We start from the raw sequence: 26,665 nt of genomic DNA on the forward strand, positions 1-26,665 counted from the left end.
CCCCGCTGTGCTGCCCACGGGTGGGCCTGGACCCAGTCTGCGGGCCGTCCCTACCCAACGGCTTCGCCCGCCCCTCCCGCGCGGACGGATAGATTGGCACGCCTCAGCCTGTGGCTTCATTGCAACTTGTGTCGACCACTGACTCTTCCCCTTGGGCAACCGAGTGTCGAGGGCTGTTTCTGGGTTCAGCGCGCCGTCGGGTCCCCAGAGAGCCGTTACCGAGGCTGTACTAGGGCTCGCACTGGGGCCGGTGCTGACCCGGGTTGGTGGCGGAGCTGGCATTAGCCGCGGGCTTAGCTGCAGGCGCGCTTTCGCGCGGCCCCGCAGACTTGGCGGTCGCGCCCTCGCAGGGTCTCGCGACCTTGTCCATCTTCGGCCTCCACCTGGCGCTCAGGATTTCGGAGGGGCCGCATCGGCTGGACCAGGTCGGACTGGAGACGGACACGCGGGCTCCAGTGACATTCTGCGCCGGGCTGGCGGTGGTGGGCACGCTCAGCGAGGGACGGGCTGCGGCGGAGGATGGCATTAGCCTCCAAGGCAGTGTGTGTGGCCCGGGGCAGCGGTAGCAGGGCTGGTGGGAGAAGCAGCATATCGCATCATAGAGAGGCGGCCCGGCTCTAAAAGGAGCCCGGACCCCGGACCGGCGAGTGGTCAGCCAATCCTCTGTGAGTACCACCCTCCTTCCTGTGCGTCACCTCCACGTGGGCTCCTTAAGTAAATGCAAGTTACTACGCGGTTACCTCCCCAAGCATCTTCCCCTAGGCTGGTCTCCATGTCCACAGCAGCTCAGAACGCCTGTGGGTCCTCGTACTTTAAATAAAGTAGGCCAAGGGAGTGGGGTAAAGACGGCAGGATTTCACTGGTAGGAGCAAGCAGCGATGCCACGGGAAGGACAGAGCGAACTCCATAAACACGTGTGCAAGGAGCCCCCTGCTGCCGGGAGGATCTCCCTTAGGGATCCGCAGGCCCCTCCAGCCGGGAGGTTTGACCTCTTACAGCCCAGGGTCCTCGGTGGCTGTAAAACCCTGGTTCCCAAGGATGGGCAGGCCAGAACTGGACCAACGCTGACCTTGGCTGACCTCTCAGGGGTGAGCAGATGTTGGCCTCGGGGTTGAACATGACTGGTTCAGCCAGACCTAGGAGTACTCTGATGCCCCGCAGGTTCTCTTGGACATGTAACTGACCACTCTCCAGAACTTTCCTTGGGCCCTGTGGTGCTGCACTCCCCTGGTTTTCCTTACATTTACTATCTTCTGCTGGTCCTCTCCCTCCACCCATAAGCTAGACTCTCTCCTTTCTACTCTGCCACTACTCCTGGATGTTTATCCACGGCCATGGCTGCAGCCAAGCTGCTAAGGCCCAACTCCTCCCCCAGCTCTTTCCTGAGGTCCAGACCTGGACAAACCACACCATTGGGGAATGGGGGATAAAATCATGCCACTGTCCTTAAAACCCCCAGTGGGGCCCTCTCCGTTAGTTCCTTAAATAAGGGGCTCCACTCTGGCCTCTGCTCTCGACCTTCCTTCAATCCCCAACCCTCTATGCTTTACACCCACACCCACTGCTAGGCACCCTCTATCAGCACCCCCACCCACACACATACTATTTCCTGTTTCTCCACCCTCATCCCTTAGGTCACTTCCTCCAGCCAGTTTCCTGACCCTCTGCTGTGGCAGGCTCCATGGCCGGGTCCTCAGCCCCTTCTACTAAGTCTGAACACATCCCTGGCTCCAGCTGTCGTCCCCTTGCTTTACTGAAGACTCCTCCTGAGTTGGAGCCGGTTCATGTACCTTAATGCCCCCTGGGCTGGGAATGCAGGGTATGGGGACTAGCCTTCACTCCTCTCCTCTCCATAAAAGGCACGTCCTCTGCCCTTCCCCCACCCCCTGCCCTGCTTCCCAGTTAGTTAAGGAGAAAGAGAGAGCCCACCTAGGAGTCTGGGTGGGAGAATCGGCCCAACGGGGGCAAAGGCAGGGGATGGATTAGAGCAAGTGGTGGCCTCAGGCTCAGGGGCCATTGCCAGCCCTCGACCCAGGAGATGGCACTGAAGATTTATCAGAGCAGCTCTGCCTGGCCTGACAGTGAAGAGCCCGGGCCAGGCCCAGGCAGGCCCAGCAGTGAGGGTGGTGTGGTTGGTGCACAGCCTGCTGCGGCCATTCTGCTTTCTCTCCCTGCCTTGTTGTGGCCCTTGGGCAAGTGGCTGCCCTTTTCTAGGCTCCATCCTGAGAGACGACAAGCCAGCTCTTCTCCACCCACCTCTCCTAAGCTGGATCTGGTTCAGAGGAAGGACTGGGCCAGGCTGAAGACCCAGGTGAACCAGGAGAGGTGGCTTCGTTTCTGGAACTGGATCTTAGGAGCCTTGCCATGTGGCAGTCTAGCGGGGGAGGCCAGGGCGGGGCACAGGGTGTGGGTGTTGTGACCAGAAAGGTCTCCCTGGGCTGCACAGTTGGCCCTGAGCCAGCCAGCAGTGAGCACATGGTGCTGCCGCCAAAGCCAGACATCAACTGGCGCTGCCTGGCTCTGCCGCCACCTCAGAATGTTTCTCCCAAGGGGACAGATGTTAAATCTCTGTGAAACCTCGGGCTCCCACCAGCACACATGCGGTGGGGATTTTAGGGCCTCTGGGAAGAGGATGCACGGGCAGCCCGGAACCGGACTGAGCTTTGGAGGTCCCAAAGGGACCCTGGCTCGGGGAGCAGACAAGCCCTGTCAGCTTGCTCTAGGCTTGAAAGAGGACAGAGAGCACCTGGGAAGTCTCATTCCCTTTATTCTAATCAACATGACCACCGCTGACACAACACTGTTATCAACACACAACACTCAAAAGTGGGGCCTCTCTTCATTCCAGGGGGACAAGTCAGGTGAGTGGGGCTTCCCTAATGGGGGCTGCTCACATCCGGGGCAGGTGTCATGGAACCCCACCCCTTGGTTGCGATGGTTTCACGTTTCCCCATCCATCATTCAGGATTCATGCCCCGTTCCCATCTGACCTCCATACCCATAGCAGTTTCAGGTTTCACCCTAAGCTCAGATCAGATTCTACTCTTCCCTCTGCTTTCACCAATGACTCTGTGACCCTGTCTGCTGGGCACTTCCAAAGAGTCAGGCCTGCGTGGAGCTGGACACAAGGCTGTCCACTCCGAGCTGGGCCATGGCCTGAGCTGGCCAGAGGGTCTCAACACTCCCACCTCCCCCAACCAGCTCCCTGCTTCGTTCCTCCCCAGATGGAGCTCATTCCGGGAGGGAAGCACCTGGCGAAAGCAGTCTGGGGAGGTGGGCCACAGAGGTCACAGCCCAAAGGTCTCCAACTCGGACCCTTTTCTGATACAAAAGCCCAGACCCCAACTCATCATGTCCACATCACCCATTCCTACAACATGCGAGCATCCTACTATGTGCGCTACACTCAATAGGCCCGCAGCTGGCCCTTGGCCACACTGACCACCTCCCCCCGGACTGGCCCCAGAGCCCCAAGGCTGCCTCTTCCGTAGACAGATTCCTCACACCTGTTCTGAGGGGATCTGCTGCTAGCTTTACAAGGGGTTTGTCTACAACTAGAGTTTCTTTCTGCTACCATCTTAGAAGGAAAAACATCTGCTTTGACGTGGAGGCTGGTCTCCTCTTCCTCAGTCTCAGGGACACCCCCTCTATGGACGCTTCTGTCAGTAGAGGTTTGGCAGGCAGGCTCCTCCCTCAGTAGTGCTTTCCCACCTGGCATGTGGGCTTGGCTGGGGCTTTCATGCAGATGTTAACAAGGGTCTCCCCACAATTGTACGAGGCCTGCCTTTTCCTTCTCCCCGGCAGGCCTGGGGTTTTCCTCCCACAATGTTCTAGATTGTGATCCTTTCAATGTGAGGGTCATCCTTTTGGGAGCAGGGTCTATGGAGGGTGAAGGAGTTTCCCCCTTTGAACGTTAAACAATGAGATCAGAGGTCTCTTCCACAGCTTGGTAGGAATCCGGGTCACCCTCTCCAGGGATGACTCCCGAAGGGCCACCTCACCCGGCTTCTCAGTTCTCTTATTCCAGGACCACAGGGCATTACTGCGGCCAGCATGGGCTCAGTGGGCACCTCCTTCAGACCCAGCACTGGACGGAGTCTCCAGGGTTAGGGGATGGGATTCTTGTTACAGATGTTTCAAGAGTTTTTTCCGGCCTCATTAGCGGGCAACAGTCTCTTTCCCCGGCCACACACACCCAGTCACATTAGCAGGTTTGGCTGGGTTCATGAAAGTGTGTAACTGCGTGGTGTGTGCAGACAGGAGATGGGTCTGGCCGAGGTGTGTGGTTCTCATCTTTTCATTTCCCTCTGAGGGTTTCCGGCGAAGGAGGAGAGGAACCGAGGGGGTGGAATCCGTCCCTTATCAAGACCATGATCGAGCTGGCTTGTCACAAGCTCAGAGGGCTCCACACATGGGTGAGGAAGGTGGTCAGGCCTCCATATACTCTTCAAGGACCCGGGGTCCCGTTCGGACACCCACCACTCTAAGCTGACTCGTCCTGCTAGCAGCCATGCTGTCAGCTCAGAGGAAAGAGGTGGAAAGGCAGGTCGCTGGCTCGCTATTCTGGCCACTTGTCCCTCGTTGCTACACAGAACCTACATGTGACTCTCGCTGACCTGGGGAAGAGCACTCAGGCCACGAGTCGCTGAAGGGCTTATTCTTTGGAGGTCGATTAGCAGCGGTTCTCCCTCTGCATGGAGGACAGAATTCGAGGAAATGGGCTGCCACGGCAGCAAGACTGTGGCAGTTCAATCTCAGGAGACACCTCCTGACAGTGAGCCCTGAGAATGTAGGAGGGATCCTCCATGCCTGGAGGCCTCTCAGAGCAGAAGTCCCCAGCTGTGCTGGGGACAGGTTGTCCTGCCTGGCGGGGGAGGACTGGGCAGCTTGGACTTCCCTGGGTTCCATCCGATCAGTCTCTCCACTTGGTTCCTTCCCTCAGAGCACTCCAACAGAATCCCCCCTAATGTTTGTGGTGGTTTCCCAGTATTCTTACACTTCAAGTATGTACCCCAGACTTCAGCCTTTCAAAAAGCAGGACATTCTTTTTTTTCCCCTTCCCCATTTTTGGCTTCTTTCTCATAAGGAATTCCGTGGGCCTCTTTCTCTCTCACACACAATCTAAGAGTCGCCTCGTCCCCTGAGGAACCCTCAGTGCCTGGGCCTTTTCTCTTCTGTGGATCCTCGTCACTTATTTTGCTCCTGTCTTTGTTTTCTTCCTTTTCCAGGCCCACCCGATTCCCACACTACCCACTGAGCGTTTCCCTCAGTGTAACTGTCCAAGGCTCGTGGGAATGAGCCTGCCGCCCTACTCCAGTGGGAGAGAACACTGGGGAACAAGTCCCCGGGAGGTCCTTCTGCCCCTCTGCGGGTCGCCCCCCCAGGGCCATGCCATTGCTGTCCTCCCTGCACGCACCTCCCCGACCCGACAGTTTTATAAGGATTCCGATACAGTTTTATAGGGGGACCTCTTCCTACAATTAATAGGGCTTTTATCCACTATGGTTTATAGGGTTTTTCTGCTACAGACTTAAAGGGCTTTTTTTCCTACATATTTATAGGGTTTCTAACCCAACAGTTTTTCTCTACTGCATTATAAGTGGTTCCCACCAACAATTTCATAGGGTTTCTCATCACTGACGTAAAAGCACTATTTTTACCCAGGGTCCTCGATCCTCCCCATCTCTACACTCTGATAGGGGTTTCTTCCTTTCCCCCATATAATTTTTTTGGGAGATCCAGTGTTCCTCTCAGGAGAGAGGACCCAGGTCTCCAGACCCATTTCACAGGTTGACTCCTGGGTGGCAGCTCCTATGGAGGAGGAGAGCTGCGACTTCTGTGAAGCCATCTCCACACTCGGGGCACAAATAGGGCTTTTCTTCCAAGAGGGTTTTGGGAGTTTCCCCTTCCCCATGGCTGCTGCTTCCTGTGGGGTTGGGGGCCTCTCCCTCACCTTCCTGGCTTGTGGGCAGGGTGGCTGGCTCTGGAAGGGGGTCCTCGGGTCTGGGGGACTTTTCCTGGGTGTGGGTCTCCTGGTGCCGGATGAGGGCCAGGCGATCGAGGAAGGAGGCCCCACAATCTGAGCAGCTATAGGGTCTGGCCCCCAGGGGGCTCCTGAGGTGCTCCAGAAGGACAGAAGAACTCTTCCCCAGCTCGGGATTCTTCTGGGGCTTCCCACCTGCATGGACTTTCTGGTGTAGCAGCAGCTCGGAACTGAGGCCGAAGCTTTTTTTGCATTCAGGGCATTTAAAGGGCTTCCCACTCAGGAAAGGGCTGGGCCCTGCCCCTTCCGCTAAGCCAATCCTATAATCGGGAAAGAGAAAGGGCTTCTCGTTGCCGTGGGTGAGCTGGTGCTGGAGGAGCACCGCGCGATCCAGAAAGCTTTCTCCACAGTGGGAACAAATGTAGGACTTGGAGGAGAGCAGGCCCAGCCTCGGGCCGAAGCCCTCCTGGCCATCAGGCATCTTAAAGGGCTGTCCCGGGGAGTCAGCTCTGCCCTCCGCAGCACCTGTGTAGGAATTCCCTCCGAAAGGGAGCCTGGGGGGCCGGAACTGGGGAGGCTTGGGGGCTGGGTGTGCGGTGAGGCCATCTGAATTTTTGTACGGGTTTTCTCCAATGTGGATTCTCTGATGCTGCATGAAAATGCCCTCGTCGTTGAAACCCTTTCCACAGACGAGACACTTGTGTGGTTTGGCTCCAGGGGGCGGGGTCAGCAGGGCGGGGTCCCCAAGGCCCAGGAGAGTGTCGCCCTGAGCTCTCCGGGCTGGGGTCTTCCCTCTCTCGTGGATCACCCGGTGCTGCTCCAGCTCATGCGCCTCCAGGAACGCCTTCCCACAGTCGGAGCACACGAAGAGGTTCTCATCCATGTGGGTGCGCACGTGGGTGATGAGGTTCGAGCTCTGGCTGAAGCTCTTGCCGCACTCAGGGCACTTGTAGGGCTTCTCGCCCGTGTGGGTGCGACGATGCTGGATGAGGTGGGAGCTGCGGATGAAGCTCTTGCCACAGTCGGAGCACTTGTAGGGCTTCTCGCCGGTGTGGATGCGCTGGTGGCGGATGAGTGTGGAGCTCATGATGAAGCTCTTGCCGCAGTCGGCGCAGATGTAGGGCCGCTCGCCGCGGTGGATGCGCTGGTGGTTGATGAGGTTGGAGCTCACGCTGAAGCTCTTGCCGCACTCGGGGCACTTGTATGGCCGCTCGCCCGTGTGCGTACGCTGGTGGCGCAGCAGCGTGGCGCTCAGGGTGAAGGTCTTGCCGCACACCGGGCACTTGAAGGGGTCCTCTCGCAGGTGCGTCCGCTGGTGCTTGATGAGCGTGGAGCTGTGGCCGAAGCTCTTGCCACACTCCAGGCACTCGTAGGGCTTCTCGCCCGTGTGTGTGCGCTGGTGCTGGGTCAGCTCCGAGCTCTGGATGAAGCTCTTACCGCACTCGGTGCAGCGGTAGGGCTTCTCCCCGGCGTGGATCTTCTGGTGCTTGAGGAGGTTGTGGTTCTGGCCGAAGCGCTTGCCGCACTCGGGGCACTTGTAGGGTTTCTCACCGGTGTGTGGCGCAGCAGCGTGGCGCTCAGGGTGAAGGTCTTGCCGCACACCGGGCACTTGAAGGGGTCCTCTCGCAGGTGCGTCCGCTGGTGCTTGATGAGCGGGGAGCTGTGGCCCAAGCTCTTGTCACACTCCAGGCACTCGTAGGGCTTCTCGCCCGTGTGTGCGCTGGTGCTGGGTCAGCTCCGAGCTCTGGATGAAGCTCTTACCGCACTCGGTGCAGCGGTAGGGCTTCTCCCCGGCGTGGATCTTCTGGTGCTTGAGGAGGTTGTGGTTCTGGCCGAAGCGCTTGCCGCACTCGGGGCACTTGTAGGGTTTCTCACCGGTGTGCGTGGCCTGGTGCTGGATGAGGTCGGAGCTACGGTAGAAGGCGCGCCGGCACTCGCCGCACTTGTACGGCTTCTCGCCCGTGTGCGACCGCTGGTGCTTGATGAGGTTGGTGCTCTGGGTGAAGGCCTTCTCGCACTCGGTGCACTTGTAGGGCTTCTCACCGGTGTGCGTGCGCTGGTGCTGCACCAGGTTGGAGCTCCAGCTGAAGCACTTGCCGCAGTCCGGGCACTTGTAGGGCTTCTCGCCCGTGTGCGTACGCTGGTGCTGCACCAGATGCGAGCTCTGCGTGAAGCTCTTGCCGCACTCGGAGCAGGTGTTGGGCCGCTCGCCCGTGTGGATGCGCTGGTGCCGCAGCAGCTTGGACCACTGGCTGAAGCTCTTGCCGCACTCGTTGCAGATGTAGGGCTTCTCGGCCCCAGAGGGACGGCCCTGCACCAGCTCGCGCAGGCTAGGCTCACTGGCCGGGACCACCGGGGGGCTGTTCCATGTGGTCAGAGTTCCCCACTGCCAACTGGCTTCACAGGCCTTGGTCCAGTCTGATGGGGTAGGAACTACCTCGGCGGTGGGGTGGTCCAGAGAGGTCTGGTGGTCCAAGGGGTTGGGGTGGTCCAGTGCAGTTGGCGGGTCCTGGGGCACGCAGGGATCCTGGGAGGCTCTCTCCAGGGGCATCTCTGGTGGGTCCTTGAATTCTGGACTCTGAGCTGGATCTCCCAAGATGACCTCCTCCCCAGAACTTTCCTGCCGAGGGCTGTCCTCTTCGTTCCCGCTCTCGGCACCTACAGAGAGAAAGGGAGTCTCCAGCCCCCATCTCCTTTCAGAACACGGGCTCGGTCTCTCTTCCCTCCCCTGAGTTTCCCCCAGAGTCTGGGCCCCTCCCTGAACGGGGGCCACTGTCTTGTCAGAGCCGCAGTCCCTTCGGGCGCCCCTCACCTCTGTGAGCATCACCGGGGCTCTGTTCTGGGCCCCGCAGGTCTGGGCCCCACAGCGCCGCCTCAGGCTCCATCCCCGAGCTCAGGAATGCCCAGTGTTCCACGGGCCCTGGGGGAGGAAAGACAGGAGCATAGATGGGAGCGCACCCCCCACACGTTACCCCCCATCTGCCACCCCCCAGCTCTCATTCCTCCTTTTGCGAACTTCACTTTCCTACCAAGCCATTTTGCCGGGCATGGTTCTTACCGTACACCCCCACACACACACCCGCCAGCCCACACCGGCCGGCCAGATTCCTGCTCCAGACCTTAAGATCACAGCTGAGCAAGTAGGTGAATTTCAGAGTGTAATTAAAAGCTCATCAGTCATAACCCTTTGAACCCAGACTGGGGCTGGAGAAATATGTGACACCCACAGGGAAGGAGGCTCTCACCCCTCCCCTGATGCCCAGAGGCTGGGAGACCTGCTATTGTGCTAATCAGAGGAAGCTCATTAAGACTCTAATTTTCCTCCTTAATGGGGCTGCTAATTGGGACCAATAAACTTTCCTTAAGAGCCTCACAGAGAACTGAGACTGCCTGGAACTCTTAAAGAGTTAAAAAGAAAAAGAAACCACCCTGATTTCCCTGAGGGGACCGAGGCCCTCCAGAAGGACTGGGGCCTCTTCCCCCCCCCCCAACCCAGAACAGAAAGGTTAGGCCAGAGGTGGGGGGAGGGGCTTCTGCATGAACCACCTGGAGAGGCCAATGAGAGGAGGAGAAAGGAGAAGTGTGGGGAGACTACCTGGCCACTGACAGTAAGTGCTGCTGTGCTGCCCTCGTTATCTCACCCAAACCTCCCCACAGTCCCACCAGGAGACCCAGAAATCAGGTTGTCCATTTCACAGATTAGGAAACCAACCCTCAGGGAGATTTCTCCAAGGTCACCAGCCAGGAAGTGGCCCAGACCAGAAATGCAAGGTTCTGTGTCTGGCTTGCCCCAGCTTCCGAGAGGGACATGACCTTGGGAGTCATGTGAAACTCATAAACGTGGGCTGTTGGCAGGGACGGGTGATGAGGAAAGCTCAGAGGGAGCCTGCTGGCCATGAGAATGGGATGGAGAAATTGCTGGGATCAAGAAGTCCTTGGCTCTAGAAAGAGGGGCTGGATCTGGTAACTGGCCTGACAGTCTGAGCCTATGAACTCCCTACGGAGCTCACGTCCTCCTTACAGACGTCTTCCATGTCTGTCCCATTCTGGTCCCCTCCTTCTGGACCCTTCGTTCTGATCGGTTGCTGCCCCATGCCCTGCCTAAGACAAGGCCTCATCCATAATAGGCATTCAATACATTTTGTTGAATAAACGAAAAATAAATGAGATTCCCCTTGCTCCTGGAAAACCTGTTTGTCTAATGCCTTGAAAGGTCAGTTTGCAACGGGATGGCAGCAAAGGGACAGTTCAGAGTGGCCTCCTGGTAAAACAGAGCCAGCTCTGACTCCACGACGGGTGGTAGAACCCCAGGCTGAGGGAAGATGGCTACAGGAGCTGAGTGAACTTCCCACAATGTCTAGACCCTTAAGAGAGCCTCTGGGGAAAGCCTGGGCTCTGGGTGGCCGTGTGGGATGGGTACTGTGGGTGTGGGGGCAGTGGTGCAAGGAGACGTGGCGGGGACTCAGAGGAGAGGCAGCTGGGAGGAAACCCGAGTGAAGCAGGAGCTGGCTGAACCCTGCTGCATAGCAGTGGGAGATAGCAGTTAGATTTTAGGAAGTCAATTAATTTCTTCATCTCGCAGCTCCTTAGGCTATGAGCACCTCCCCTCCCCCATCTGTAAGTGTCTTTGGGGCGGTGGAAGCAGAGACCTCTGCCAAGCTGGGACTGCCTGACTGTTCTGAGAAGGCCTGGAGGGTGGCCTGCTGCTTGCTGAGGACAGGTGAGACCTCATGTACCTTGATTATTCTGAGAAATGCAAACTCAGTGGTGGAGAGGAGAGGCAAGGGGTTGAGGACGAGGCCGCCGAGGGGCGTTAAGTGGGAAGACCCCGGGAGACAGGAAGTGCCTGGAGCAGACCCAGGCCCATTACTGAGACCTGGGACCTCTGACCAGCCCCACCGCGGGGGGAGGGAGGGAAGGAGGCTGCCTCGCAGAGAGGTGTGGAGAGCGGCCCAGGGTGACCCTGACGTGCAGGCAGCAGCAGGCAGGCAGCCATCCTGGCCCCTGGAACCACCCTGGCCGCACCAGCCCAGACCCTGGACTTCTGCTCCAGCTGGACCCTGCCACCATCGTTCGGCTCCCAGCTCAGAGCAGGGCATCCTCCGCCGCCCCCCACCCCCACCCCCAGCCCTAGGCGTCCCCGCTGGCCCGCAGCCCCCAGCCCGGCCTGGCGGGCGCATTCCCTCTTCCCAGAATGCCCACGCGTCCCCTCCCCCACAGCCAGACCCTCGCGCTCTTCCCACAATCCTCGGCCTCGGCGCCCCTGCCCGGCCCGGCCCATCCCTGCGACCAGGGGCGGGGGAGGGGGCTCCGGCCCAGGCCCGCCGCCGCCTCGCGCCCCATTGTTCCCGGGCCCTCCGGGCCACCCCTTAGGAACCCAGGCGTCCCCAACTCACGGCTCTGGGGTCTGGGAAAGGCGGAAGGCGGAATCCAGCCCCAGGGACTTAACCCCTTGAATGCCCTGCCTGGGGTGGGGGGCGGGCTAGACGCCGAGAACTCGGGGGTCCTTCTCAAGGGGTGATCCCAGGCTGAGGACCCGGGGACCAGTTCAGGGTGACTGGGACGGAGCAGGAAGTGACCCCAGCTTCCCGGGCCCCTCTAGCCTGGAGTCAGAGCATCAGCTCTATGGGATTTAACCCTTTGTCTCCCACAGCCTGGGAAAAAAAGGACAGGGAACAGGGAGGTGGCCGAGGCGATGCCCACCTCTCTGCCCTGTGGGAGCGGATCCTCCAGGGGAACCCAGGTACCAGTGAGGGTCTCCGGATTACTGGCCGCTCTCCGTCTCCCAGGGGCTCGATCAGCAGCTCAGGGAAGGTCCTGTCTCGGATTGGTGGCTGCTGGTCCCCTGGGGCTGCCTTTGTTGGGACTCAGACCCACAGAGAGAGGGTGCGGACACCTGGGTTGTGGTGACCCCTGGGAAACAGGGGCTGGCAGGGCTGATCCAAGAGGGAACGTCCTACAGGCTGAAAATGACTTAAATGAAATATTAGTCATGGCAGCAAGGGTTTGGGCTGAGAGGACATGTGCAGCCAGCAGGAATGGGTGGCAGCCTGTGCTCCTGGCCCCAGCCTCACTGGGAAGTGTGTGCTGGCCCCTCTTCCTCCATTTGCTCCCCTCAGAGGAGGAAACTGAGGCCCCATGGAGGCAGGAGTGGGGAGTCCCTGACCAAGGAGGGCAAGAACCTTTCCCAGCAGCTCAGGGTCACCCAGCTTATAACCTTGAAAAACCTGGAAATGCTGGTGGCCTGCCACGGCCCAGGTTATCTGGGCTCCCAATTTGTATAGCCTTTGTCTCGTTTCCTCCTCACCACAATCTGCTGAGATAGGACAGTATATTATCCCCACTTTACAGGAGAGGAAACCAAGGTGTGAGAAGTGAGGTAAGGCGCTTGTGTCTTTATTTCAATTCAGCACATTTGTGTATCGAGTCTTATTATTCCTGGGGACTGGGGACAACATAGAGGGTGGACAATTAAGTTCGCGAACTCATCCTGGAAAAAGGGCTACACACCTCACTGCTGAATAGCACTGCGGTCACCTTTGAAAGACTCCCCTTGGAAAGCTATGAAACAACGCCAGCGCCTAGTCCACCCTTCAAAGCAATGTTGGAACTCTTTTTTTCTGGAATGGCCATCAGAGCTATTGTCGTATTACCCTTGATGTCCTGAATGTCATCAAAATGTCTTCCTTTCAATATTTTCTTTCTTTTCGGGTAAAGAAAGAAGTCATGGGGGCCAGATCAGGTGAGTAGGGAGGGTGTTCCAATACAGTGATTTGTTTCCTGGCTAAAAACTCCCCCACAGACAGTGCCGTGTGAGCTGGTGCATTGTCGTGATGCGAGAGCCGTGAATTGTTGGTGAAAAGTTCAGGTTGTCTAACTTTTTCACGCAGCCTTTTCAGCACTTCCAAATAGTAAACTTAGTTAACTGTTTGTCCAGTTGGCACAAATTCATAGTGAATAATCCCTCTGATGTCAAAAAAGGTGAGCAACACTGGTACAACAAGTTCGCTAACTTACTTAATTGTCCGACCTCGTAGAAGTGGGGAGACCTCAGAGTTGAACAAGAATCGGGCTTTCTATCCTCAAGAAGTTTGACTGCATGTGTGTTATAGACAGAGGAATTAGAGGAGAATGTGAAAAGGGCTTTTATCCAGAGATATGAGGGTGTAAGGGGAAAAAGAAACCACATGTCAGAAACTGCTCAAGAGGACGCAGCTCTGGGCCTATCTCTGACACACAGGGTGTGTGGCCACCAAGAGAGGACCCTGCTGGCCCAGCCCCTGGTCACCTCAGCCTGTGTCCCTCACCCTCCTACCCTTCTGGGCACATCTGTCTCATTCCTGGCTCCCATCACCTTGACACCTCCCTCTCACCTCTGGCTCTTTGCCCTCCTGGTACCCCTCACCCTGCTCTGTTTCTCACAGCAGGTATCACCCCTGACAGAATGTCTGTGTTTACCACTTGTGTCTGCCCCCCCACCCCGCCCCAGGTCCCATGCACTCACTGTTTATGTCGGGGGCTGGGCCTCTTGTATTCACTGCTGTCTCCCCAGCACCTAGAACAGTGAGTGGCATGTAGCAGGAGCTAAATTTGCCCAATGCATAGAATGAAGTCATGCATTGTCTTCATGCATTGTTCCATCTGTCTCTGGATCAACCCCCAGGCAGGACAGATGGGGCAAACTTGAGCAGAGCCTCCACCGTGGGGCTCCGCTACTCAATCGCATTTGCTCACAGACATCCCCACTCCCCACTCCTCACTCTGGTTGGTCAGGTGCCAACCAGGGCGAAGTGGAATCAGAGAGATTTGGGGGCAGACCCCGCCTTCACTGGTCTCTCCGGCTCTTCAAGGGTTGTAAAACCTGACCTGGCCATGGGATGGTGAGTCTGCAGGAAAGTGGCACCCAAGAGGCTCGCAGAAGAGTTTCATTTGGCCTACACAGTTTTGTTTTAAACAGAATGAATTGGTGCATTTCATAGAAACATCCAAATTTCCTGCTTCTTTGGAAAAATCCAAAGATGTGGCAACATGATCCAAATTTTCACATGGCAACAATGGGTGGACAGTAGCTGCCTTCTTTAGAGCGGCGCTGGTTTTCCAGTTTGCCACCATCTCTGTCATGCTTATCGTGGCCCCAGCCGTGAAGCTGAGAGGTGGGGAGTCTCAGTCTTGCACTGTTGGTGTTATTTTGCACCCCTTGGCCTGTGTCCCCAGGTTCAGAGTAAGAAGTGGGGATAGTGTCTTCTCACATACGTCGTTCCATGGTTTGGAGTCTTTACCATGTGCCAGGCACGGTTCCTAGGATTCACATGTATTCATATGAGGCATAATGTTTCTGTCAACGATGGACCGCACGTCCGGCAGGTCCCAGAGACTATCGTGGAGCCGAACAACTGCCATCGCCCAGTGACAGCGTGGCCGGCCCCACGTCGCAGTGTAACACCTTCCTCATGTGTCTGTGGGGATGCAGGTGTGAAGAAACCTGTGTTGCCATTTGTGGGAAAGGGTAGCACGTACAGTGCATATTTAATGATGACAATAAACGACTATGTTACTGGTTTATGTCGAGGTGTGATAAAAAAAATACGGTGAATGTGTAAATAAAAAACATTTATTACCGTAAAAGACACATTGCCATTAATATCCCTCAAAATACTCCCCCTCGCACTTATCCCATCCATCGTTCTTGCCACTTTCAGAAGCAGTTCTGGAAGTCCTCTTTCATGGGTGTCTTTAGTTGCGTTGTCGTGGCTGCCTCGATGTCCTGAATTGTTTTGACTTTGGGGAAGGGCCAGAAGTTGCATGGTGCCAGATCTGGTGAATAAGGTGGATGAGGACACGCCATAATGTTTATATTTGACAGAAATTTCTGTGTACCAGAAATGATGAATAACACAGAAGGTTGTCATGATGGAGGATGAAGTAAAGACACTCACAACAGTAGTCTTCCAGAACTGCTGCAAAAAGTGGCAAGGACGATGGAATAAGCATGTTTGAAGCGACGGGTAGTATTTTGAGGAGGATGAATGACAATGTGTCTTTTGCTGTAAATTTTTAAAATTTAAACAGTCACTGTATTTTTCGATCACACCTCCTATTTACTGTACTGTACTTTTCATCATTATTTGAGCTTGTTCTTCCTACTTAGTAAAAAAAAAGGTGGCGGAAAAACGTCGGGGCACACCGGCAGCAGCCTCATACAGCTCAAGTTTATGACTGCATCTCTTGATTATATCATTGTCTCTTGTGCCTGATTTAATCTCGTGTTGTTTTGTACAGTAACCGGCTCTGCAGGCTTGTAACCTAGGAGCAACAGGCTGTAGCACAGAGCCCAGGTGTGCAGTGGGCTGTACCAGCTAGGTGTGTGTATGTGCACCCTGGGAAGTTCCCACAACAGCCTAACGACCATTTCTCAGGATGTACCCCCGTCATCAAGTGGCGAATGGCCGTAGTAATTACTTGAATCGTCACTGCTCACACCAATATTACCATTATCCTGATAGAGTAAGTCACTTGTACACAGCTCACTAGTGACAGAGCCGGATTCAAACCCTGGCATGCCCCCAGGGCTCTGAACCACCAGGCTCAGCTTGCCGTGTGTGCCTGGGAGTCCACGGGAAGGCCCTCGGCTCCGAGGTGCTTGCCCTCATTGCTCTGGGAGCTGGAGAGAGGAGTCTGGAAGAGGAGTCCGCACTTCCATTTGGGCCAAGCCATTCTCCAGGGACAGTTTGTGTGTCCTGTTCCTAGGGGGGCAGAGGCTGCTCTGATTGTAGGTGGCCATGCTGTCCTGTGCCTACAGAAGCTGGCACAGTGGCATGAAGGAGACTCTCCCAGCAGGGGACTCCTGGAAGGATGAGGACGGCCCCCACCCCATCATGTGTTTCATGCAAAACCCACCACTAAGCGCTTCTTGGTGACAGCTCCCAGCTCCCTCATGGCCCCTTCACGCAGGCCCTTGTGTGGTGAAGCCCAGGCTGCTGTGACAGCAGTGAGTGAGGTCCTGGAGGGGATGCTGGTCCAGGTCCTGCTCCACCCTCACTGCCAGTGTGACCTTGGGCAGCTCACTTTGCCGCTTGGAGATTCGGTTACCTCTCCTTTGGAAAGAGAATAAGCCTTGGTTTCCAAGGGATGGGAGGCTTCAATGAGATGACGCAAGAATTCAGAGCTGACCAACTCTAGCCACATCTGCCTCCCTGCTCCTCAGTGTGTGGAAGGGCCAGGAGCCCAGAAACCGATGTTCTGACTAACCTGGGGCGACTCGGGGCCATGGCCAGATGCTCTGAGCCTCTGCCCTACAGGTGGGGATGCTCTCGGGCGGGGTACCAAAACAGCCAAGCCGGTGAGGCTGCAGGAGTCCACTCACCGCACAGCCGAGGAGTCTTCTCAGATCAGCCGTCTCACCACAGGCAGAGGCGGCTGTCAGATGCCGCCACAGGAAAGATGGGGCAGTCCTTCCTGGAGAAATCCGTGTCCGCAGGTGTGGCTCCTCTTCGGGAACGTGGGCCTCAAGTATGGGACCAGAGTTGGGTCCCTTCTGCCTCTGAGAGTCTGGGATTCCAGGGTCAGTCACTCCTCTGCTCCAGAACCTACTGTGGCTCCCAACGCTTTCGGATCAAGCCTTACCCACCTGGTGCCTCCTAACTACCACGTTCTCAAAGGCTCAGAACCAGGTCCTCCCTTCCCATTCTCTTCCTCAAACATCTACCACCCCACGTGGTCAGTTCCAAAATCCTGAGTTGTTAGTTGCCTGCCCTGCCCATGTCCTTGAGGCCTTGCAGACCTGTCTGCTTTGCACTCATCCCAGATTCACTGGTTCCATTTCCCTGTGTGACACCTCATCATCCCGCTCTCCACATTCTGGGCGAGGGGTGCCCCCTTCTGCATTCCGTTAGCCAGTAAGTCCTCTGGCCGACGGGACCCCGCCCAATCTGCCACCTCTCTTCCCCTCTGCCCCAGGCCACTGTGGCCCCTGGTTCTTATTCCTGAATTACTGCAGTGACTTTCCTGGGTCCACCCCCCATCACTTCTCCCCACCCATCTGGCACCCTGTTCCTGAAAGCACCATTGTGTGCACAGAATACCCCCGGGGTCCTTAGTATCAACAGAGAGGGTTTTTCTTTGTTTCGGAAATTACAGAATTTTTATATTTTTAAAAAGTCAAAATAACTAATTAAGCTATAGAAAACCATCTGTAATGGGGTAAATAAAATAAATGCATACATTAAGTAAATATTAAATATAAATCAAATTTATGTGCAGTAGTACCTCGGTTTTCAAACGCCTCCGTGGACGAACGCCGTAAACCCGGAAGTAAATGCTTTGGTTTTCAAATGCGCCTCGGAAGTGCAACATGTCACGTGGCTTCCGCTGAGTGCAAGATCCTGAGGCCTAGCTGTCAGCTGTTTTCCCACGTTTCAGAAATCGAATGGTCTTCCGGAACGGGTTACGGTCCAAAACCGAGGTACCACTGTATACGACTTTGTAACGGAGTACTGGCACTAAGTTGTGAGCTAAAATACCTCTAGTCCCTGATTCTTCTGGGCTTCAGTTTCCTCACCTGCAAAATGATGGGGTCCGATGAGATATTCACCCTGAACCTCTGAATCTGTGGGTAGCTTATGTATGCCTTGACTATTTGGGGGGATGATACACAAATGTCCCAAAACAACAGTTACTCCTGGGGAGGACTGAGGATCTGGGGTAGAGGGAGATTTAACTTTGTGACTTTTTGTTCTGCTTGATGATTGCCAATGAAAAAAGGAAACACTTTTAAGGTGGTAAATATTTAGAGTATAAAGTTGGGTCTGGAGATTATGGGATTACAACATGTTGATTTCCTTTTCAGGTTCATACTGATCCAAGTCACCTTAAGTCAAATTCAGCTGTTTTCCTGCCCATATGTGACCTATGGACTAACCTGGAGAGTCCGGATCACCCCTGGAACAAATGCTCTCCTGTGTCCACACTTGAAGCCTGATTCCACTACTGGCATTGTGGGGACAGAGTCCCAGAGAGCAGTTTCCAGGCTCTCGGCCTCACGTAGAAAGATGCGGGCTCGGGTAGTAGATGGTCATCAGCTGTAACCAGTTAGCCATTGGCCAATGATATAACTACCGTGGTTGATTGAGCTAGCAAGCGCGGATTGCAGTTAGCAAGGGGTTGGTTGGTTGGCCGAGAAGCGGATGGCAGGCTGCAGATCGTGTGGCTCCTGCTTCCTGTGTCTCCAACCCAGCTGCCAGCAAGAATATTGTGGTTTGACTCGCTTATCTATGGTTCCGTGGGTGTTCCTTTTTGACCTCACCATATCCTGCATTCCTGTGCCGAGAGCGGGACCAGAGACCCCCATGACAGGGGTCCTTTTAAACGCCAACCAAGGTAAGTCCAGGGCCTGATATCAACCCATGCTGGGTAAGAATTTATGCTTTTGGGGCAGCCGGTTAGCTCAGTTGGTTAGAGCGCGGTACTCTTAACAAGGTCACCGGTTTGATCCCCTCAAGGGCCACTGTGAGCTGTGCCCTCCACAACTAGATTGAAACAACTACTCGACTTGGAGCTGAGGGGTCCTGGAAAAATATACTTAGAAAAAAAAAAAAGAATTTATGCTTCTACGCACATGAACGCATTTGCTTCTCTTGACACCTCCCGAAAGGCAGGTAGTACCATTCTCCTTTTATTCACGAGGACACAGGCTTCAGGTTAGATGGCGTGTCCCAGGTCACAGGACAGCTATCAGGTCTTGGAATGGGGGATGTTGGGATTTCTGACTCCAGGTCTGGGGCTTTCCTCCTTCAAAATCCAGCTAAATCCTGCCTCTTCCTTCTTAGCCTACAGTGTCCTCAATTACTGCCTCACCTGGTCATGGGCCTACTACAGCGATTCCTAAGTTTTACTCACTGTGTTGGCCACATCTACATACCCCCCCATACTGTTGTTTATTTGATACTTTTCTTCAGTTCGACTTATTTTTCCTAATTGAAAGGAACATAGCTGAGAAGGAATCTCGGTATCGGTAAATAGAAAATTGCTAGTTATAAATTATAAAAATAAAGACAGTGCAAAATGACCTCAAAATTGTTCAAAGACCTAAATTTAGGACCTAAAACTATAAAATTTTTAGAAGCAAGCATAGGGGTAAATCTTCATGACCTTGGATTTGGCAATGGTTTCTTAGAAAGGATGCCAAAAGTAAAAGCAACAAAAGGAAAAAATAGGTAAATCGGACTTCATTAAAATTAAAAAATATTTATACATCAAAGGAAACTATCAAGACAGTAAAGAAAAACCACGGAATGGTGCGAAGAACTCAGGGTATATAGAAAACTGTTACAATTCAACAATAAAGACAAATCACCCAATTAAAAATGGACAAAGAACTTGAACGCACATTTCTCTAGAGAAGATATACAACCGGCCAATAAGCATGTGAAAAGATGTTCAACATCATTAGCCATTAGGGAAATGACAACCACAATGAGATACTACTTCCCACCTGCAAGGTTGCCAATAATAATAATAATAGTAATTTTTTAAAAACTTGAAAATGACAAGTGTAGCTGAGGACGTGTAGCAATTGGAAATTTTGTACATTGCTGGTGGGTCTCTAGAATAGACTAGCCGCTGTGGAAGACAGTTTAGCAATTCCTTAAAAAGTTAAATAGAATTACCATAAACCCAACAGTTCCAGGTATATATACCCAAGAGAAATGAAAACATGTCTACACAAAAACTTGTACACAAATGCTCATAGCAGCATTATTCATAATAGCCAAAAAGGAGAAACAACCCAAATGTCCATCAACTAATGAACGGTAAACAAAATGTGGTCTGTGTCTATACCCTGGAATATTATTCGGCCATAAAAAGGAATGAAACGCCAACACATGGATGAATCTTGAAAACATTATGTTGTGTGAAAGAAAGTAGATACAAAAGGCCGCATATCTGATGCTTCTGTTTACACGAAGTATCCAGAATAGGCGAATCCATGGAGAAACCGGGCAGATCAATGGTTACCAGAGGCTGGGGGATGGAAGAAAGGGGGTATGACTGCTCAACAGGTGCAAGATTTCCTTTGGTGTGATGGAAATGTTTGGGAACTAGATCGTGGCAATGGTTTGACATCATTGCAAAGGTCCTAGATGTCGCTGAATTGTATACTTTAAAATTGTTGAAGTATGAATGTTGATATTAAATTATGTAAATGAATGCCACCTATATAGTGTTGCCTCATTAAGTTAGAGGCTCTGGGGCCAAGGGGCATGTTTCTGTGTCTGTGTGAGAAAGACAAGGCGTGACAGAGACGCAGATCTGAGGCTTTCTCCAGGGGCGGGGCGGGGGGGAGGGGAGAGGAGGTGTCAGACGGCCCGAGGAAAAGCAGAAGGACCACCTTTCTCGGTATACTTGGCAGAGACCACCTAAGACCACCTGGGCACTAGCCACCCCAGTGCCTATTGTGTGGGCGCTGGTACTGTTGGTGTCCTGCCACAGGGACAGATAGGGTTTCATTTCAACCCAGGCTTAATTCATAATCCAGAGGCTGTAGCGCAGGGGCTGCTTCTGCCCCGAGGAGGGGTCTCCGCGTCTGCCCTCAGGGACGTCTTTCTGAGCCCTCCTCTGTATTTTGGGAAACCTGGTTGTGAAAAGGGTGTGAACTAGAAAGCCGATCAGATTCTGTCACCATTCTCTTTTCCATCACATTCCAGCTGTGCGAACTTGTTCTAAGTAAAGGGCCGTCCCTAATGCTCCATTTCCTCGGCTATAAAATGGGGAAAACATTTGCTCAGAAGAGTGTGAAGATTAAACGAGCTGTGGGCACACACTGACCGTTAGTTTTGTCCCCTTCATCCCCTATTTTCCCCATTAATTAGCATCAACTTTCATTTCGGCTTAAACACATTTTTTTTTTTTTTGCACTAGAAAAGTAATATAACCCTACTAAAGAAAATATTAATATAAAAAATTAAATCACTCATTTTTCATCTGCCCATAGTTAGACCATGTTTGCATTTTGTTTTATTTCCTCCCTGTATTTTTTTCTAAGTTTTTCTTTAAACGGAGTTGTAAGTTTTTGCTGCCTCATTGTCTTCATGCCATAATTTCAATGGCTGTGTATAGCATTTCAAAAATATACCATATTTTGCTGAATCGTTTCCCTGCTGTTGAATATTTATACCGCCTCAATTTTTGCTCTTCTACATAAGACTTTGATGAACATTTCTGAGAATATATGTCTCCCAAATTTTGACTGTTTTCTTAAAAGACAGTCCCAGAAATAAAAATATGGGGGCAGCTTTATGAGCATTTCTCTGGCTTTGGCGGTACGTAATCTCGTAATTACTTGTGACTCTAAGTGCAACATATTGTCTACGACTGTCCATTTTTGTCTAAAGCATGTGAGAAGAGATTTCATTACATGCCTTGCTGAAATCCATATAAACTAGATCTAGGTTCCTGGGTCTATGAACCTAGTGATTTATAACCATAGAAAATATTTCCCATTTCATAGGGTGGATGTGAGACTTAAACATGCTGATGCAACTGCTTAGACGGGGGTCTGGCATGAGTGATGTCGGTCGCTGCCAATCCCTGCTCTTGTTTTCACTGTATAAATGCCACAGAGCTGTCTGGTCCTGAGCTTCTTTGTGGGTTCCTAGTAATCACCACTTTCCTTATTGGGGTTTTAGAGCTTTGTAAGGTTATTGGTGTTTGACTGATGGTATCTGAGTGGTTCTTGTTTTGTTTTGTAGGGTGGTTTGTTTTCAAACACAGGTTCATAAGGAGAGCTATGAAGTCAGAGAGGTGGAGCCTTTCTCCAACATACAGGGCCTCCGACATTCAGAAGACACCTGTCAGTGGGTAACAGAAAGGAGATGAGGGGGTTGGGCAGTTGTGTGTGTTTGTTTCTTTTTTTTTTTTTTTTAAAGATTTTATCGGGGAAGGGGAACAGGACTTTATTGGGGAACATTGTGCACTTCCAGGACTTTTCTCCAAGTCAAGTTGTTGTCCTTTCAATCTTAGTTGTGGAGGGTTCTGTTCAGCTTCAAGTTGTTGTCCCTTCAGTCTTAGTTGCAGGGGGCACAGCCCACCATCCCTTGCGGGAGTCAAACTGGCAACCTTGTGGTTGGAGAGGAGAGGACACGCTCCAACCAACTGAGCCATCCGGGAGCTCAGCAGCAGCTCAGCTCAAGGTGCCGTGTTCAATCTTAGTTACAGGGGGCAGAGCCCACCATTCCTTGCGGGACTCGAGGAATTGAACTGGCAACCTTGTGGTTGAGAGCCCACTGGCCCATGTGGGAATCGAACCGGCAGCCTTCGGAGTTAGGAGCATGGAGCTCTAACCACCTGAGCCACCGGGCCGGCCCCTGTGTTTGTTTCTTTATTTATACCTTGCTTGGTTTCAAAGGGACTCTAGGCATTTGTGGAGCCACGTATTATACAACAGGTGCCTGGCATCTAGAAAGACAGCCGCTAAATGCTCACCATTCTTACTGTTAGTAGCTGGCGTAGGAGAGTATCATTAGCAAGATAAAAGAGAAAACGGTAAAGGGAAAAAATAAGAGGGAAAAGGATAACACGAACCCAAAGTTGGTACTCATAACACGGTGCAAAGCTCTGCTTATACAATTGCTAGGAGTGGGTTGCAGATTTGCTGAGCTTTCCAGAGGCCCAAGCAAATATTTATTACATAATTCGCGTGAGACTTAGGAGAAAGTTCTCCTGGGAGTCCTTGTCAAGGTGACATGTGGTGACACAAGATCGTGTCTTCAACCCCATCCTCTAATTCTGGATCCAGTCCAACACAGAGACAGAGGGGCTGACAGAGCCCCCCACCATGGGGCACCCTATGGAGCATGGCTGAATACATTCTGCCAGTCATGCTTTTAAAGCCACTGCTACAAGTCACAGATCCCAGCCATAAACAACCAGTAAGGGGCTTCGCTCCAACGTGCAGCTTCCGGCTCTGTGGAGTTGGTAGACAGATACACAGTATTTCCTCCTTGCCAGCTCCAGGGGCCACTCACAAAGAGTGTAACTTGGTGGCCTTAGAAATACCCAATTGGAAAGAAGATGGTTGTATTTTACACATAAAGGGGAATAGTGTTTGGAGGTGTGGTTGTTTGTCTGGTTTTTCACCCTTGAGATCTGACCACAATCAGGAGTGAGCCTGCCATCTACAGGGGCAATCAAGCTGTGTTCGTTCCAGCTGTTCTCTTTCCAGGTCATCTGTCCAGCCTTCTTCCTCTTTACCCAGAAGGTCTAGGGCTTTTAACCCCAGAGGGCTTGGATTTGACCTTCTTCCTTCCATTTTAACTAACATCTTTTGTGCCAAGCATTTGACATTAGTTAGTTTTTGCCATAACTTTGGCAGGTAGCTATCACTGCCTCTATTTTATGCTGAAGAAATAGAAGTTCAGAGACATAGAAAGTATCTTGCCCGATGTCACGCTGCTATAAAAGCTGCAATTTCATACAGCCCTGTAGGGCGTGAGGCCCTTAGTCTTCCCTACACCATGCCATCCTCCTCACAAATTATCCGTTTGATGGTCTGATTTAGAACTCCAATTGAATTAAACATCAAGTTTCCTATATTATTAATATCTTTCTCCTTTTTTTTTTAAAAAAAATGGTGTATCATTTGTTCATCTCCAGTCTTATGTATCTCTTTTCCAAGGAGTCCTGTGGCTTGGAGCGCTCACTGGCTAATTTTCTCATTTTATTTTATTTTTTCCAGGTTTTTTTTTTTTTTTTTTTTGCATTACCATTCTTTTTTGGGGGGCGGGGGAATGCTGGGGAACAGTGTGTTTCTCCAGGGCCCATCAGCTCCAAGTCGTTGTCCTTCAATCTCGTTGTAGAAGACACAGCTCAGCTCCAAGTTCAGTTGCCAGTTTTCAATCTTTAGTTGCAGGGGGTGCAGCCCATCATCCCATGTGGGAATTGAACTGGCAACCTTGTTGTTAAGAGCTCACGCTACCAACTGAGCCATCCGGCCACCCCAGGCTTTTGTTTTGTTTTGTTTGACATTCAGTATTATTTTATATTAATGTCAGGTGTACAGCATGTGGTTAGACATTTATATACTTTAGAAAGTGATCCCTCTGATTAGTATCCTCTGGCACTAGACATAGTTATTACTTTATTATTGATTCTATTCAAATGTTCTCATTTTATTTGTCCACGTCAGATCAGGAGACGTGGACTCATTCAAAGCAGCACAATGCTTTCTTAAAATTTCACACCCCTCAATGTTAGGTTTCCATTTCCTCTTAGCAGTGTTTGTTATAAAAGAAACCTCATGATGCAAATGAAAACAACCATGAAATATAATTTTTAACCTAAGAGGTTATCAAACATAAAAAGTTGGTCATAGACTGTGGAGAAAGAGGCACTCTCCAACACTATTCGCAAGTGCCTCTTTAGAGGGAAGAAAATTTGACTACACTGATCAAAATTCAGAATACTCACACCCTTGGACCCAACAAGTCCACTGCCAGATCCTGCAGGCCCTGGCGGCACAGGCACACAAAGACATCCATTGAAATGTCCTTTCTGTAGCAAAAGACTGAAATTAACCAACATGTCCATCAATCAGTTTAAATAAATTATTAAATAAATTCTGGCATATCCACATCATGGCATACTCAGCAGCTTTGAAAATAAATGACGCAGACATGTGCAAACTGACCTGAAATATGATGTTTTGTGGGAAAGGCAAGGGGGGAGCAAGGAACCACAATGCGCTCTCATCCTGTGCTTTTCTACAAGGTGACACTGGCACGTGCGGAGACTCTGTCTAGAAAGACACACAAGACACGGAAGATGACGATGGGACGGGCAGGCAGAGGCAGGGCGTGGCTTTCTTTTTTTTTCTTTTTTCTTTTCACTTTTATCTATTCATACAGTTTGAATTTTTTTTTTTCAAAATACAAAAAGAGGTGAAAAAGAAATATGTAAACCAAATCTTATCAGAAAATATCTACCCTGTGTTGTATGGGCGTGAGTTCCTTGAGGGAGCAAGTGTGTGTGGTCTTCGAAAGGGTGCCACACTCTTCCTTCTGACCTTGGGTACATTACGGGAGACACTCAACGTCGCTTTCTGACCACACCAGTAACCTGTGGACTGATCCTGGGAAGGCCCACCTTTCCCCGCATTAGGGTGCAGAAACAACAGGATGGAGCTTCAACTAGGCAGAGGGAGGAGCATGGCCAAGGGCACGGAGATGGGGAAATCCGTGCCCACCAACTCCAGTTCCTCATCTCCCTTCCCCGCCCTTTTCACTCACCCTCCCACGCCCACACTCTCCTGGCTGCCTTCTTGCACAACTGTCTAGGGAACGAAATGAAAGGAAGAAAGGACAGCCTGGCTCTGTTCTCCACGCCTCCACAACTCTGATCAAATATCTTTCCTACTAAATGTTGGAGCCATGTGGAAACTGCCCAGAGGGACCCTGAGGATGGGAGCAGGAAGAAATGGCAGGTCCAACTGGCCTCCAAGGTTTCCGCAGGTTGTGTGGAAGATCAGCTTGGATGGTAATGGTTTTTGCACATAAAAACATGGTTTTATTTTTATCCCTAAAACATATATCCAGTGACTTTCTTTGGATGTCTGCAAACTCGCTTCTTCTTAAGGTCACAAGATCCCTTTCTTTAAGCAAGGCTGGTGTTCATTCTGGGACAGCACCATTCATTATTGATTTTTATCCTGCTGCAGGAATTAGGTGATTTTGCACAGCCTCCTCAACTCGGAACTGACGAGCCAGCCACGTGAGACACCATGGATTTTTGAAACTTTCAGTTTGGAATTCCCAGTAAAGGTTTCCAAAGGCAGAGGTGCAGTGTGGAGAGGAAAAGATCTGAGCCCTGGAATCAGAAGGCCTTGTGTTCAAATCAGACTCTGGCAGGTGCTTGGTTATTAATGTCAGTTTTCTCACAATATTCCCTTCAAAGAATTGCCCCACTGCCACAGAGATAAGGTAAGGAAATTAGCACAGAGAAGGCCTTCAACAGAAAGTAGCTCTCACTATCATTTCTATCGTGTTCCTTGTTTTCTTATCGCAGAACTGACCCTCTACCAACAGTCCTTTTTTAAAAAGGTAGCAATAAAAATAATAACTAGCATGTATTGAGTACTTATGATACGGCAAGGGCTCTTCTAATTGCTTTACATGGATTAATTCATCGGATCCTGACAGCAAGCCTTTGAGGTAGATGAGATTTACAGACATGAAAGCCAAAGCTCAGAGAGGTTAAGTCACCGGTCCCAGGTGGCTCAGCATCTCGGCCCAGCAGGGTCGGAAACCCAGGCGGTGGGACTCTGCCCATTAGATACTGGCACCCCACTCATCAAAACATTCCTCGAAGTGACCCCAAGACACTCAGCTCGGCTCAGGGGAAAAAATAAACCAAGTCCTGCAGCTCTAGCTTGAACAGCTGGGGCCGAAGGGGTTATTCCCACTGAGACGCCGGCACCCAGGTCTCCTAGAGAGGCGCTGCTGGGGCGGGAGGCGAGTGCGCTTCCGGCCAGTGTAGGGACTCCGGGAATTTCACGAACGGCTCCCGGCTTCAGGCGTCCAGCCTGGCGTGGGCCTCCCGGCGGAGGGTCCCCGTCCCGTGCGGAGGGCGGGGGAAAGGACAGGGGTCCCCCTGGAGGGACCCCGGACCCCCTGAGTTCCAGGGAGGGAGGGC

General features: G+C 52.3%; 1 protein-coding gene and 1 long non-coding RNA gene across 2 annotated transcripts; one reads left to right on the forward strand and one right to left on the reverse strand.

Moving 5' to 3' along the window:
* Positions 1-2,749: 2,749 nt before the first annotated feature.
* Positions 2,750-11,404, reverse strand: ZNF629 (zinc finger protein 629). Its single transcript, XM_074323010.1, has 4 exons — positions 11,380-11,404; positions 8,796-8,903; positions 7,779-8,641; positions 2,750-7,460 (listed from the first exon to the last, which is right to left on the reverse strand). The coding sequence occupies exons 2-4, from the start codon at positions 8,866-8,868 to the stop codon at positions 5,784-5,786; spliced, it is 2,613 nt and encodes an 870-aa protein (XP_074179111.1). The 5' UTR covers positions 8,869-8,903; positions 11,380-11,404; the 3' UTR covers positions 2,750-5,783.
* LOC141569495 (uncharacterized) lies at positions 8,899-26,071 on the forward strand. The gene is made up of 3 exons (XR_012493203.1): positions 8,899-10,703; positions 15,263-18,358; positions 25,692-26,071. It is a non-coding gene; the product is annotated as an uncharacterized LOC141569495 (long non-coding RNA).
* The last annotated feature ends 594 nt before the right edge of the window (positions 26,072-26,665 follow it).

Source organism: Rhinolophus sinicus, linkage group LG18 (genome assembly GCF_036562045.2).
Source record: "Rhinolophus sinicus isolate RSC01 linkage group LG18, ASM3656204v1, whole genome shotgun sequence".
In the NCBI taxonomy this organism is placed as follows: domain Eukaryota; kingdom Metazoa; phylum Chordata; class Mammalia; order Chiroptera; family Rhinolophidae; genus Rhinolophus; species Rhinolophus sinicus.

Bases quoted from the DNA above. Each gene is read 5' to 3' on its own strand.
- ZNF629 (XM_074323010.1), bottom strand. From the start codon at position 8,868: ATGGAGCCTGAGGCGGCGCTGTGGGGCCCAGACCTGCGGGGCCCAGAA. The intron at 8,642-8,795 runs GTGAGGGGCGCC...TTCTCTCTGTAG, and splicing joins CCCCGGTGATGCTCACAGAG to GTGCCGAGAGCGGGAACGAA. The intron at 7,461-7,778 runs GCCGGGGAGAAG...AAGCACCAGAAG, and splicing joins TCAAGCACCAGAAGATCCAC to ATCCACGCCGGGGAGAAGCC.